General features: G+C 37.0%; 1 protein-coding gene across 1 annotated transcript in view; it reads right to left on the minus strand.

The window, feature by feature from the left end:
* Nucleotides 1-15,801, minus strand: part of KPNA1 (karyopherin subunit alpha 1) — a 51,033-nt gene that overhangs the window by 23,365 nt on the left and 11,867 nt on the right. Inside the window, exons 2-7 of the mRNA XM_066572145.1 lie at nucleotides 15,033-15,166; nucleotides 14,108-14,215; nucleotides 12,301-12,400; nucleotides 11,645-11,739; nucleotides 8,160-8,291; nucleotides 56-144 (exon numbers count right to left, since the gene is read on the minus strand). Coding sequence (XP_066428242.1) covers nucleotides 56-144; nucleotides 8,160-8,291; nucleotides 11,645-11,739; nucleotides 12,301-12,400; nucleotides 14,108-14,215; nucleotides 15,033-15,161 — 653 coding nt within the window. The 5' untranslated portion in view covers nucleotides 15,162-15,166. The remainder of the gene's footprint in view (nucleotides 1-55; nucleotides 145-8,159; nucleotides 8,292-11,644; nucleotides 11,740-12,300; nucleotides 12,401-14,107; nucleotides 14,216-15,032; nucleotides 15,167-15,801) is intronic.

Genomic DNA, 15,801 nt, shown 5'->3' on the forward strand with positions numbered 1-15,801 from the left:
CAGTCATATAAGGCACTCAAGCAAAATTCTGAAAAACATATTAAAACAAACTTACTGCAATAAAGGGGGCAAGATATTACAGTCCAAAACATAGTCTCTGCACATAGTGCTGTCTCCAGCAATGTTGCCAAGAGCCCATACTGCCTGCAAGGAAAAACAGAATAATAATTGCTTTTATTCTCAAAATTCTACCAGTTTAACATATGTATTAGAGTTGGGAGATAATCTGTTCTCTCTGTTAGGTCCCAGACAATGTACAGAAGGGGAATGCATTCTGATTGCATATTGCATGTATACAGCTCATTATATGATTCAGGAATATTTGTGGATATCTAAGAAGAACACCATAACAGCAAATATGTATGTCTCCAAAGATTGTGCAGGCAGACATACCTTTGCTCTATCCACAATGTAAGAGATGAGCTCACCTCCACAGGCTTAGGAACATTCTAATTCTACCCTCCTTGTTCACACCTAATTTAAAACCAGATGTTTATAGCACAGGTAAAGCCTGTACAAGTCTGTATCTACCCAAAAATGTTTAAATGTTTGTGTGGAACAGCCACACATACTAGTATTTACTACAAAGGCATAATAATATTATATATAATAATAATATTTTATATATATATATATATATATATATATATATATATATATATATATATATACACTATAGAAATATAAAAATATATATATTGTTTACACAGTCATAGATAAAAATGATAATCTATGTTCAAGATAAGTCAATATTCAGAATCAAAGAGTTCAGGTGGGCCAGGACAAATTCTTTAAAATAAAACTATATGGACAGAACCAGTGTTGCTGATTAAGTCATATGCATGGCAAAATGTAATGGCTTGGGCATCAGTACTACCCCTAACTTCATTTTGAGAAGATCAAAAATACCAGAATTAAAGCAGCCTGAAATCCATCTTTTATAATATGATGAGAATAAAAGATTTAACTGGTTTTGATTTATACATTTGGGCCAAATAGTGTTTTATATAACACTGTCCACTAGTATGAGAGCTATAGACTTGAAATTAGAAATAGTCTATGTCAAGTATAAAAGCAATTTTATGAATTCCATGCAAATTACAATATTTTGTCACAAAAGAAAGCTTATGAAGTTCACATTTGCCATTTACTTCAAGTTAGCAGAAGATTAAGTGTCATATCAAATAGATACATGTATCTGTTTATTTGGTTGGCTTATGGCTTTAGACACATATATCTACACAGCCACTGAAGTACTCCGAATTCTACATACAGAGGACAAAAGCAATCCTGTTTGTCATGGATAGCAGCTGAATGTCGTCCCCAAATTTCTCTTCAGTTGAAGGCTACGTATTTAGCTGCAGTAAAATGAGTTATAGCGCATAACTATTTCTCCAATTGAACAAAGCAAGTTCCTCACACAAAATAAACATGTTCTTCCCTCTCTCTATACCTATTTAAAATAAAATGCTCCTCTAAAAAAACAGACAGAATTGCCAATTTTTTTACCTAAAGGAAATTTGTGGATAATCTGAAATAAACGTATTTATTCATTTTCAATATAGTGTCAATTAATTCAAGGTATTAGGTTTTTCCTTTAAGATGTTTTTAAATGGTGGCAAAAATATGCTACTTTAAAAAACAAGACTCCAACCACTCTAATGCACTGGCAAACCCTGCAAAATGAATACAGCTAAGACCACAGGTATATACTGAATGTCGATAGAGATGTCAGCTTGCTAGATACAAAATAAAAAGACTTCACCTCTGTACCAATACTACCAACACCAGCATAGGATCAGAGCCATTAAACTGCAAGTTGTGAAGAGTAGGCGACTGTTCTGGGGAAGGATTAGTTTGCTTTGTTTTCTACTCTGTTCCAGGCTTCTGCTGTCAGCCACAGTCAGAGGCAGGGCATGAGACTTTACTGACCTGTGCCATGAAACAGCACGGCCATTATAACTACACAATGTTTTCCCAAAACTGATCATCATCATTTTTCATTCTATCTCTTATTCTTTTTACAACTATTGTGACAATAGTTTATCTAAAAAGTATAACTTTGATTTGGCAGCCTCTTGGACTCAACACACAGAAGAGAGCTACCAGAAGAATCTAGCTTAAGAGACAGAATATATGCCACCTCCTGCAAAATGTCACTCATGTCAGAACTTTAAGGAGCCACACCTGTTGTTCACTCCAATACTTGCATTTCTACAGCAAGGAGAAGCCTGAGGAATGAACCAAAGATTTCAGACAGTCATAAGTAAATTTGTGAATCTTCTGAAAACACTTGGGGGGGGGGGAGGGGGGGGGGAGGGGAGCGGGGAAGAATAATTCTCTTTCACTGAAGATGTGAGTGATTTTGTATGAAGGCACAGTTTCCTTGCCTGGACACCTTACACAGGTAAAAAAACAAGGAAGCCCTATTTCATTTGTCTGTGGTCTTTGTTTCTGCCATTATAGCAATATCTATTTTTAAGGTTGACAAGAGTGATAATCACTTAATCCAAGAATCCATTCTGACCCTGAATGACTGACTGGTTTTGCAACAGCAAATCTCACATCAAAAAGTCAGACCAGAGAAGTCAAATAGCACCTCTGCTTTCCCATTCTTCGTTGTTTTTAAGGCAGGGAAAGTCTGGCTGTGTAGTCTGGTGTCACAGGAGCTGGTAAGAGAAGATGTTGCAACAAATCCTTTTAATGCTAATCACTGATAGGACACAAGATGCCAATTAATTGAAATGTCCTGGGGTGACTTTGGAAAAATATGCAATGTTTCATTCAATAAGGAAGATGTCTCTCCTTAGGGAATTACTTTAGCTCTTCAGATAAGTAAGGAACAGAACTCAAGCTCATTTAAATTCTTCTCACCAAATACTGCCATAAATACAAAGCTCTGTCATGGTTTCCACAAACACATGAACAATGACAAGTTTCTTCAGGGTTTGTTTGTCAGAATAATGTTCAATGATTTCCATTTCTTCTTTTGTGCACTCCTCAAGATGCAAATATTTGCCACAACACTTTGGCTTTGGCTTCATTCTACACAACTTAAATGTTTTCATGTGCATTCCATTTTAGAGCTTATTCAATTAAAAAAATATTTCAGTAAAAAAATCCATTTCAGTACCTTCTACTATCTAAATCCCAACTTAAAGATTACATTAATTTTAAGATTTATAGCCTGATTTTTTTAACCCACATTTTAGGTAGAAAGCTGTGTGCAAGCTGGAAGTACAAATGTTGCCTTGTTAATTGACAGCACCTATTTTTACACTTGTATAAATTTCCATTTATTGCTAACAGCAGAGTAGGGTTTGCTGTAAATTTTCCATTTATTTTACTCATCACTGAGCTCGTGTTTTTTCCTGCAGTGCTGGACAACTTCAGTAGTCAGTAAAAGTAAAGTGCAAGTCTTGTAGAGTACTGTTGAACCACATGGTACCTTCTGTGAATAATCCATGTGCTTTTTGACAACTCTCCACTATCCCCTGGATTCTGAAGATTCTCAGCAATTATTTCTTTGGGTATTTAAACTAAGTGCTTAACCAATCACCAAGAGTGTGCAGAGTTTGTCTCTCAGTGGAGAAGAAATATTACAAAGAATCACCCCTTCCTCAACATCTGGGTGCTGACTTGGGAAAAGGATCCAATGCTGAAATGAAGATGGTGAAGATTAGCTTGCATGCAAGTGTGATTGGCTAAGTAAACACAAGGAAGGATACCAGAAGGACACATTCCTAGGAGATGACTGCTACTATGTCCTAACACAGAAAACATCTTTCTTTCAGTGGCTGGGGTAGTTACAGCTCCTCCTTCTCATATCTCATCTGACAAACAGAGAAAGCAGCTCATCCTCACACCTTGACTGTTTGTCCTGATTTTGATTACCAAGCACTTATTAATAGGACTGCTGATGTAAAAGCCAAACAGAGCCTGGACAGCAGACTTACAGGTCAGCTCTGCCAAGCAAGTGATGCTTACCAAAAGGAACAGCAATACACCTAGAAATGGAAAAACACTGAGGGATAAACATACTGGTTGCCTCAGCTGAAAATGCAACTTTCCCAAAGGGGAACAGGGCAGCAGGGGATGCTCACGCCACCCTGCGTCCAGCAGAGCACAGTGACACACACCTGTCACTGTGAGACATTCACGATCCTCCTCGACAGGCAGCACAACACCTTACATGGGTTTTGAAGGAAATTCCATGTCCATCAAGGAAACCCAAGCTGACATCTGGGTTTTAAGTACCACAGCAGGGAAAGTCAGGAAAGAACTGCAGCTAACACACTGCTGAAGCCACATCAACCTTAAGCATGTCATAAGGGCTTTGATGGAATCTTTCAATATAAATAATTTCAGGCAGGTAGATCAAAATTTCTAGATGTCTTTTGGAAGGAAAAAACTGTGATAAGTGGAAAAGGACTAGGACATATACCACTAACGAAACATAAAAATTAGTATGGAAATGAGGAGAGAAGGGAGATGTAGCCAATGTTTTTCCTAAATAATGCAGATGTAGATTCTGTGATAAATTCAATTTCTCTGATGGGAAAAATGTATGCTAAATGGTTTGACCACTGACCACAGAGGAAGACTGACACACAATACAAGCAATGAAAGAGTTAAAGGACAGTGGCTAATTGAATGAGGCCTGCACAACTTAATGGGAAACAGATCTTGTAAAAAGATGTAAGGAATCATTTCATTAACATACATGTTATACATGTTGCTTATTAAATATAGCTATAAAGATTCCCTCACAGACTTCTATAAAACAGCTGATTTAGACTCTTCACTAGACTCAGAAACTAGCATATGCAAAGGAAAAAAGTGTAAAATTAAAACTGGCATATAGATATGAAAAATACATGGTGGGAACATTGTGATCAAAAGATAAGGTACACTGATATCTGTTCCTGAGCTATTGCTAAGAGAAGCTAGAAATAAAAGACAAAGTAAACACATAAATCTTTAAAATTGACTTCCCGTAAAACAAAAACAGTGGATAATGACTAGCCAATAAGTAAGATATTATACATATTTTTTGCTTATGCCATGCTACATATTCAAAATAATGTTATCACCTAACATTTCCTTCTAAAGAATTGCTATCTTAATTAGAACACAGCCTTCAATACTTCTTTCTCTCTTCATCTTATACTATATAATTACAGGGTTAGCTTCTGACCTCTGCCCTGAACACGTTGTTGTATTTTCTGTATTTTCCTGGATTTTTGTAATTTGTTGCAAATGCAGTTGCTTGAAAATAATAATCTTCACAGTACTACTGTGAGACATAATTAGGGTGATCATTTCAGGAGAAAATTGTAGCCAAATATCACCCAGTTTCAGAAGTCCAACTTGAGAACTCCAGGATCAGACCTGCTCAAAACACAGGCCTAACTATAAAAATCACTGTTGAGTTGTCCTCAACTACAAAATGAAAAAGAAATATTTCACCTAGAGCATTTAAAAACCCCAGACCAAGTATCCACTTACTGAAAACTGAGAGAAGGAAATCGTCCCACATCAGACACTAAGCAGTAGAAACATTTTTCTCACAAACCTACTATGGGGCTTAACTGTAAGAATTTCTTCCCTATTCTCCTCCATGCACTATAATTTGTTCCAACTTTAACAAACAGGGTCATAGAGTGACAAATAAAGGCCTCCTTTACTACCCACTCATCTGTTACCAGGGCAACAATCTGTGCATATACTGAATGAGACAAGAGTCATCTGGAAAAATACTATTCAATCGTGTACTACTGCTATCTTGTAATACAGAAGTACAGGAGCTAACTTCTCAGGGCTTATATGCTCCTAATTTTTGTTTCAGAGGATACTATGGTGAAGCACTTGGGGTTTTTTAAATCTGTTGGGTAAAAAAGCAGAATTCCTCTTTTGTTGGCTAGCATTAAACCCCATGTCAGCTGTGAGCAGGGCTGCAATCCCCAGAGCTGCAGCAGAGAAACCCATGATGAAACAGTGTAACACTTTGCCATGGTACATTTTCCTTCTTCAGCACAGCTTACTAGGGAGCAATTTGTAACTCGTACTTTGAGAATGCTAGAGAGAGATGGTGAATTTGGCAGCACTTGAACAGTATGGAAGTATTACTGAATATTTTTCAGTAATGACAACCAAGCCACTCTGCCTGCCTGCAATCTGAATTTTAATATGTCAGCAGTTTATTGGGAGGCAGGGAGGGGGGAAGGAGCCAGATAAACTACTTAACTGTGGCCCCTAAGCTCTTCCGTTAATTCACCCATTTAAAGATTGAAAGCTGCACAACTTAATCTAAACAGGTTTGCTCTTCCCACCTGCTCTCTGAACATCAGCAGGGATGATAACGACCTAACAAAGAAAGCAACTTAGCTCTTGCACAGAAGATCAATCATCAGGAGAAAAATAAGAAAAAGCAGCCTTGACTATATACAGAGCACCAATCATTCTGCAGGAACAGCACTCTTCAAGTGATGGCTGAATTTGGAAAGCAATGCTACCCAGCTCAACCCCCAAAATACAAATCTGAAAGGATCCATATAGCTAAGTCTGGATGGATTTTCACACAGGCAGAACACAGCATTTATCTGCCATTTTGGCAAGTTCCCTATCACATTTCTAATTTCTACAATGACAGCAGACTCAGCTCCTCAAAGCTAAAGTAATGGACAAAAAATACTTCGTATTTTATTTAACATTTTTTCAAACACCTGAATTCCATTCCTCTTTAAAAGCCTTCTCAACAATAATACAGTCTGAGACAGAACACTGAAAATGGAAAGATACAAAGTGGAGTAACTTGAAAGCTACAAGCAACTAAGAAAAAAATCTGTCTTGTGAAAAATGTTAGGCAACCTTAAGTACAGGTGGTAGATTCTGAGCCAGCTACAGAAAGAAAGGCAAGTTACACAAAGCAGTCCAATGTCTATGAGTTGGGACTCCTCCAATCATGCATCTCAATTCAGCCAAATGCAAGGTCAGATATCTAGGAACACAGAACAGAGGTTACACTTACAGGATGGAGAACTGAACCTGGAAGTCAATGACTCTAAAAAGAACAATGGATCATACTGGATAATCAGCTTAACCTGAGCTCACAGCCAGCTTCTGTGGCAAGGAGTCCACAAAGACACTGGATATTTACACACCAAAGTATTGAGCAAAAGTGAAAATGAGGCACTAACTCTGCAAACAACAGTGCTGAAAGAGTGCTACTGGAATAGCCAGTGCTTGTCATTTCATCACCACAAAAAGATACTGAAACTAAGAAATATTCAGAAAAAGGTTGCCAAAAAACAAACCAACCCCACAGAAACGTTCTCAAAATGAGAATTCAGTGCTTAATTTCATTTACTCAAGTAAAGCCTAAGCCATGGTCTGCAAGTAGCTATAGGAAAAAACACAGAGCTTAGTAATGGAGTAAAGAACGTAACAAAAGCAATACCTGGACCCAAAGCTAGTCAAATTTGTATAGCAAAGGTACATACTTTCAAGTTAGGATTAATATTGGCTGAAACTAAATTTGTTAACATCATTAATATTTCATCACCCTAAGTCTTCAAAGCAAGATTATATGTCTGAAGTACATCCTTGTATAAATACAGGTTACAGACTTCAAATGGAAACTACTGAATCAGATGTTTGGTCTGTGCTTTATACTGATCCCTGTGGGCCTTGAAGAATATTCATCTATGCCGTAAGGAGCTTGGAGAACAAACTATAATTTCTACTCATGCTTTAACTTCAGGAGAAACAGGCACGAACTTTTCATATCTAAAGCAATTACTCAAACAAGACTCCCTGAATTCCTCAATAGACAGAAATATACCAACCTGTTAGAGAACAAAATGAATTACCTCATTAACTATGGTTAAGTATATAATTTCCAGAAAGAGAAAAATACAATACTTGCTTAGGTAACTTAACACATACTAAGCACAAAGCAACTGTTGTGTGTAATTTCCATATACTGCATTTTCTCTAAAGGCTTTCTTACAGGATAGCCTTGTTCCTTTCCAGAGAAGGGAAAAAAAAAACCCCAACAAAACACCAAACAAACAAAACAAACAAAAAGTCAAACAAAAAAGCCTCCAATTCCATAAATTAACATGCACACAAAATTCAACATTGTTCTCAATCTTTACCTGTTCCTGTACATCTTCAAACTCTGAACTAAGCAGCTCTATGAAGATGGGGACAGCTCCTGCTTGGATCACTATTCGAGTCTGAAGGGAATTTCCCGAGGCAATATTTGTCAGCACCCACGCAGCTTCGAACTAGAAACAAAATAAAAGTCAGTTTACTAGGAGCTTTCTATGCCACATCAAACATGGACACTAAATGTCTTCTAAAACCAGAGAGATCTGGCAGATTTGGCATAGGGAAAACATGAGATATTACCAATTAACAGACAATTTGCAAAGAACCAGAATCATGTATTTAAGAGTTATCACTATCACTTGAAACAAAAATTTGCAGCATTTCCTTATGAGAACATTGAGTTTGCTGTGGCTTTTCAAATCTTTTTTTTTTTTGCTGTGCCTTTATGTTACCTTTGCCTTTCTTACTGGCTAAGAACCTGTACACTAAACAATGTGCTTTCCCATGACATGACACCTGTATTCACTGAATCACCAGTGATATTCCTGAAGATGCAGAAGACATTGTTTGACAAAACTTCATGGATATGAAGCAAATAAATGATCTAAAAGAGAATTAAAAAACCCAAACAAATAAAAACAGATTTCTAAAAAACAACACAAAGAACTTCTCTCCAACTCTGGTGATCAGTACTGATGCCAAATGCTATTAGTGTATGGTGTTTTTATTCACAACTTAAAGAAAAAGTGAGATCCCAAACACTTTGCATTTTCAACTGTTTTTGTCATTTATTCTTTTAATGTCAACTTGCAAAAGCATTAACTTTTTAAGATGAAATGCAAATTTTAACCCTACCTGAGACCTCAGGCCTCAGAAAACACAGATTCCAGAAATCCATGTTTGAGTAGGTTTCTGCATGCCTTCAGCCCAAAGATTATTACACTACTCTAGCAAATTTGCATCCTATTAGGTACATTCAGAATCTGTAGAATTAAGACTGCTAAAAGTTGAATGAAAAGTAAAAACGAACAAACAGTAAAAATGGAAAGTTGTAAGCTATAAATGAATGACTTTGATATTATCAAAAGATGCTGATCCAGCAGCATTCCAGTGGAAATACTGACATACCTTCAAAAACTGTCTGAAGAGATAGAGCAAGGACTTATATTTAGGGTTTAGTTACAAAAACAACTCCTGCTAAGGAGTTGCACCAAATCCTGAAATGTGCCTGAAATAAGAACTCAAGAATTAAGCCTAGACTTCTAAGGCTTTTCATTTCTAAGTGCTGTTAAAGACTTTGGTTTTGAAAATACAATTAATTAATACAACTAATACAATACAATTAATCCTGCCCTTCTGATCAACTGAACATTCTAGTAAGATATGATCAGAATAAACAATTTCAAAATACAGCATTGCAATGCACAAGGAGTATGGGCTGCAAAATAAAGTAGAAACATACAAAGTCAAAACTGCAAGATTCATCATTAATGAACAAGAAGCAAAGCAGTGTGACCAGAACCTAAGGCCAACATAAAATGTTGCTTCCTATAATTCTCCTTTCTCTGAAGTGAGTATCCAGTGTTCTGGGGTACATTATAACATAACTGTTACTCATCTTTCTACCACAGAGGTCTCTTATCCATATATAAAGTTTGTCCTCCACCTTCCTGCTGGTACCACCAGCTTGAACAATTCTCAGCTTGGAGACTCACACGGTCTCCAGTGTAAGTCACAGAAAGGTTAGAGAGTGACAGTTTCTCTCCTCCTTCTTCTCTGTGGACACCTGATGCTCCAGGATGTATAAACTAAGGAACAGTCACACATTAATGGCAAAGACATCTTTGTGGTGCCATTCTTTTTCAAGATTCCTCCTCTCCACATGAGAAAAATGTATTTGTTCATATATGGCTGAAGCAACCCTGGAGAACAGGGGAGATTTTAAAGTCTTCCATTTACCTTGAGTAAAAATAGGACAGAGGAATTCCTAACAAATTAGGCCTTCCTATCACTGATCTCAGAGGCCTAGATTTACAGGATATTCCATTGACAACACAAAAGAAGAACAGACCATAAATTCCCATTAAGTTCCAAGTTCATGAACATGGAAGTTGCCATATTCAATCCACCATACAAGCAGCTATAAATTATACTTCACTGTCTCAGAACGAGTTGAAAATCCTTTCCTTCTAGGCTAGGTTACAGTTAGAAACCCTAGAATGCCAAGCCCAAAGGAATATTTTTGGAAACAATGAGAGAGCAAATAAAAACATTAGAAGGTGAGTTCCAGAGAACTTCTTAGCTGATCACAGCAAAAAATTCTACCTACAGAAACTAAATTGCCAAGCAGGCACAGAGATTTGGCAAGATGGAGGAAAATTACCCAGGTAGAATGGAGTATTAAGAGCAACATACTCAAGCTTTTATTTTCACTGCTTTCCTACAAACTCCTTAGGAAAAGCTTGCACATTTCCACTCTGACTGATTTTTCCCATTTCCATGTAAAAATCAATAAATGCCACAACCAATAGGGCCACAAGAATTGCTTCTATTTATCTGCCTGTCTTGGGTTTCTATGCATGACCCCAATAAGTAATAAAAGGTATTCTTTTTTTTTTTTTTTTTTAACAACACATAGTTCATAAATCTTCCACTGGAATTGCAAACCAACCAGCTTAAATCTGATACATACTCTCAGTTACTACCCCCAGACTCCTGAAAAGAAGCTAACAGACCTCTGGAATTCTGTGGATAACAATCTGAAAAGCAATACCTGTAAATGCTTTCTCTAATGTGTAAAAAAACTAATTTTTTGCATATTTCCAGTCAACAAAATTTGGATTTCACATGACATTCACAAACCTGTTGTCTTATGCATTTTAAAAGAAAGAACACTGATTCTAATCTAAGTGTTGTATTTAACATTACATGTTAACATATTTTTTCCTTAACCAGGTAATAGTTTTCCTTCACTTTCTATTAGCCAAGAAAGACTGACCAGAAAAATATACAGCTGAAAATAATACAAAGGTCAAGAAAAATTAACCATTGTAGCACATATAATTCCATTTTTTCAAACCACAGTAAGGTTTCCAGCTTTCTATGCTTCTCACTACAGATTGTATTTATTTCTAATTCCAAACTTTTTTTTTACTTTAATCAAAAATTTACATCCTAATTCTTAAGATTTAAAACTGCCTTAAATTTGTACAAAGAAGACAAACATCAAAGTTTTAATAGCTTTTCATCTGTTGAGCTCCAAATTTCAAACTGTATTTGCTGAAGTCTGAAAACCTCACCCTATCAGTCACTCAATGCATGTCAGACATCTCTCACTCTCTCTCTCTCTCTTTCTCCTGTCCTCCACCCAGAGGTCTTGCCAGAAATTCTGAAGATAAAATAGCTTTTTTAACACAGTGAAGAAAGAGAGGAAGTAGAGCTGAACAAATCACTAATTTTTTTCCTATCTAATTTGCATCACCAAATGCCTTCCTAAACTAGGAAGGCAGATACATTTATATTTTTATACCTGTAATGTACAGTTTTCTTTCCGCTTCAGAAACTCCACAAACCTGGCCACGACTCCTTGTGTGCTTATGACTTCATCTATTGGAGGATTTGGTTCTGTTTAAAATAAGAAGTTATGTTAGATACACTCATTTCTTTGTAAGGAAATTCTGAAATTACTGCATCAAAACAATATCCAGTGACATACTGACTGCTCTTTTCTTGGAGTGTGCTCTTTTTCTACAATACTTCACTAAAAGGCAATGGATTCCTATCTGTCAACATAAAAAAAACTCCAGAGTTTTGAGGTAATAAGATAACATGATTCAGAGCACTGATGCACTCAGTAGTTTAGGCAGGCTGATTTCGGAGCAGCAGTTCTGTGCAGTCACTCTGGCATGCACATGTGCAGAGGACCTTTGGTATATCAGCATGTTTGGGCCACAGAGACACTGCCTAAAACATGTGAACTTACATCCAAGAGGAGATCTCACATCTGCAACACTCAGTACACATTTCAAGAGAAGAAGTGACTATTACATACATCAAGCTGACATTGTGTTAAGCAGAGCTTTGACCCTGAAATTTCAGTGTGAAACTCAATTTTTATTGCTGTCAAAGTAAAACCACATGTTAGGGAGGCTTCCACATTTTTCTCTAAGTAATTTCAGCCCTTACCTTTAGAAAGCAGCTTTCGGAACTTCTGGGTGGCCGAGAGCTGCTGCTCTGGACTATTGGAGAAAATCATCTCAATCATATCAGCAGTGATGACTGCACTCTAGGATTTACATGGGGAAACAGAATGGGGGTGAGAGAGCAAAAGGGGAAAAAATCTGGAATTAGCAACATACAGGTTACATTTGCTAAACCAGTATAAAGTTTATTTCTTACTGAATAAAAACTTAGGTAAAACCATTATGGACAACATAGGAATCATTATATATGAACATCTACATAAGGCAGCATCATTCTCAAATGCAACTTTGCTCTACTGAAAGCCAAAATTCAAATTTTCCACAAGATATGGCAAGAAAATTCCTTTTCAGAATTTTTCACTGGTATTCTCTCCCTTCCTCTAAATTAAATGTAAAATTGTCTGCTTTAACAAAAAATAATTATGTTAGCATTTAGATTTCCCTAACATGTACATTTTGACTTACTCTCTTACACCAAAATGTATAGGACCTCTCATTTCTAGAAGAGTCAACAAACTCTAATGCTTGTTATCAACCTCTAGTAGAGGTATTAAATTTTCCATAATACTGATGGTTTCCAATAATATGAATAAACTAAATCAGCAACCTTTCTTATGCTAGGTAAAATCTGACATTCTGTTCACCACACATGTGCCCATGTAAAGAAGCATAAGGAAAGTCAGATTTTTTTTCCTCCACTTCTAATCTAATCTTCAGATCCATCTGAACCCAACCCTTAGACAGACAGGGAGACAGATGACAGTGCTGAAAATACTAAGTGTTGTCTGTAACAGCCAACAGCTCCAACTGTTAAGAGCTTGAAATTAATGGCATTTAACATAGCAAACTGTATAATGACACTATCTATCAATTAGGCAAAAGCCTTTCCTTAGTTTTATTCTCTATTTGTTTAATATAAACTTCCACACAAATGATTAATGGTATTGAAGACTTGCCCAATATTTGAATACTATCTTGAAGAGTAAAACCATATATTCTATTATTGATCTACCACACTGTTTATAAGCATTTCTCTGTTTCCCAGTAATTTTCAAGGCTCATATAACCATCAATAGCTCAGCCTGATTTCTATGGAAACATCACTTGCATACTCTGAACACAGACACTGTGAAGATCAGCAAGACTTTTAAGTGAGAACTGCACTTTCCTTAAACTTTTCTGTTGTAGAACTGAAACCTTTACCATTTTCCATTCCAGAGAGAAAGTAAAAAAGTCTAATTTCCACAAGAAGTATTCTTCTGTAGTTTTAAATTCTAGCACAGAAAGGGGTTCAAGGCCTCATGCAGACAGTTAAACTAGGTCTAGCAGGGTTTCCAATACTTAGGTTAAAAATTGTGCCACTTGAAAGTCTGCTAAGAAAGCTTTCCACCGAGCCCCTTATTAACTTTGTAAATTGCAATAACACACTGCCTGATTTGTATTTTTAGGCTTCAAGCAGTATGAATTTCAGATTATAAAAACTCTGGGCAATAGTTGATAGAATCACCCATAATGGTGAGCACTAAATCCAGGAAGTGATCAGCCTGCCAGGACAATGACATGTTATTTCATTTTCTTGAGCACATATCCTCTGAAAAAACACTTGCTATATATTCCTGGCATTTTTCTCTCAAGTAATCTGTTTCAGGGTGGTTCATTGACATGGGTGTTTCAGAGTTGTCCATCTCTGAATGCATTCTTCATATCATTCTGGAATTTCATTTCCATCATGTCACTGCACAACAGACTTGCCCAGCTTCAACCAACACTATTCATTTCTCATCACTTACAGAAGTCATCTCCATGTTGTTCATTTGAGCCTCATGGAAGCCCCCATCTGACATCACTTCTTCCTCTGCTTCTTCCTCAGCCGTTGCAACATTTCGGCGTTTAAACAACTAAAGAGAGAAAATATTTAACACATATATAAAATATTTAACATATATATGTATATTTAATATATATTATACAGCCAATATATACACAGCATATTGCATCAAGCTGCTATAAAAACTACACATGCTATCACCTGAGAGAAGGCAGTACACTGGCTACAGAACTTCAACTGACAGCACATGGAGAAAGCTCAGCCATGGAGTAAATGAAAACAGCAATGTGCTAAAATATTGGTTCCTAACAGTTCTGGAAAACTGTTCACTGATGTCCCCTTCTCTTCTTCACCATCTGCCTCTATCTAGAAGCTCTCTAGCTTCCACACCATTTCCTTCTTGCAGAGGATGCTGGGGTTCAGAGACCCGATAAATTCCTGTGTGTTACACGTCGTCACGGAACACCTGCAGGGGCTCTGACAGTCGAGTTACAGTGGCAAAGAGGGTTTTGGAGGATGATCATACATAGGTTATTATACTGGGATGAGCAGAATTTGGTCGCTATGACTTAGAGAAGGTACTCAGTTTAAGATGTCCTGAGAAGAGCTGGAGCGGCTACAGCTACTGGTCAGACAGTTTTGTCTGACCCTCAAGCTGCTCTGGCCAATGTTACACTTGAGTGAATGAGGAGCACTCACTCTATGTCTTGCAGAGCCTGCAGAGGAGGCAGTGAAGTGTGCAAGTGATTCTGATTTCAGACTGACTGCGTATGAATTTGGAGGGCAGGAACAACTAAGAAGGGGTTTGCAGAAACAGAGATTCAGAGCCACTGCAAGACAGGACTGTTTAAGGATTGATCACAGATATCTCAACTGCTGTGTGTTACCTGCTCCTCTCTCTTTTGCTTCCGTAGCTGAAGACCCTCTTCCTCCCGCCTGCGACGCATCTCATCAGGGTTTAGAGATTTGTTCTTGTAGCTCTTCAGCCGGAAATTCTCTTTTCCTGAGGTCGTCATGATTCCTTCACAATGCAATTTAAAAAAGAAGATAAAATTACTCTTCAACAACACATCCTTTTATATTATGTCCACTCCTTAAACTCTGTAACCATGAACTTCCAGCCAGTGCCCCCCTGTATTCCATCACCTAACTTCTAATAAAATTTAGAAGGTGGAAAGCAAAATTTCACAGAATTGTCACTTTGGTGTGTCAGTTCTTAAATAAACTTTTATTTTATCATTTTGAGGCACTCACTGGAGAGTAAGTAAAATATTTTACTAAGAACAAAGGTCTATAAGCCAGAGTATATAGCCTGGGCGAAAAAGAAAACTATGCTAAAAAATTTTAACGTTTCTCCACACAGAGAATTAGCCAAATTACATACTCCTGTTTTTACTCAAAAGTGAAGGTGTCCTAGCTGCTTTTTATCTTAATTTACTTTGCCTGTCAGTACAGGGGCTTTTTTTTTTGCACTTCATATCCAACATTTTAAGCTAATTCAACACAACCCTGTTGAAGAAACTTTAAGAAACTCTGTGTTCTTCCTATCCAGACAAGGCCTACAAGGAAATTGAAATAAAAATTTTAGGTGAAGATGGTTTAACCATTGAAAATGCTCAGTCCTGCAAACAAAGCAGTGCTATTGTTCCCCTCCTC

Source organism: Molothrus aeneus, chromosome 2 (genome assembly GCF_037042795.1).
Source record: "Molothrus aeneus isolate 106 chromosome 2, BPBGC_Maene_1.0, whole genome shotgun sequence".
Classification (NCBI taxonomy): Eukaryota; Metazoa; Chordata; class Aves; order Passeriformes; family Icteridae; genus Molothrus; species Molothrus aeneus.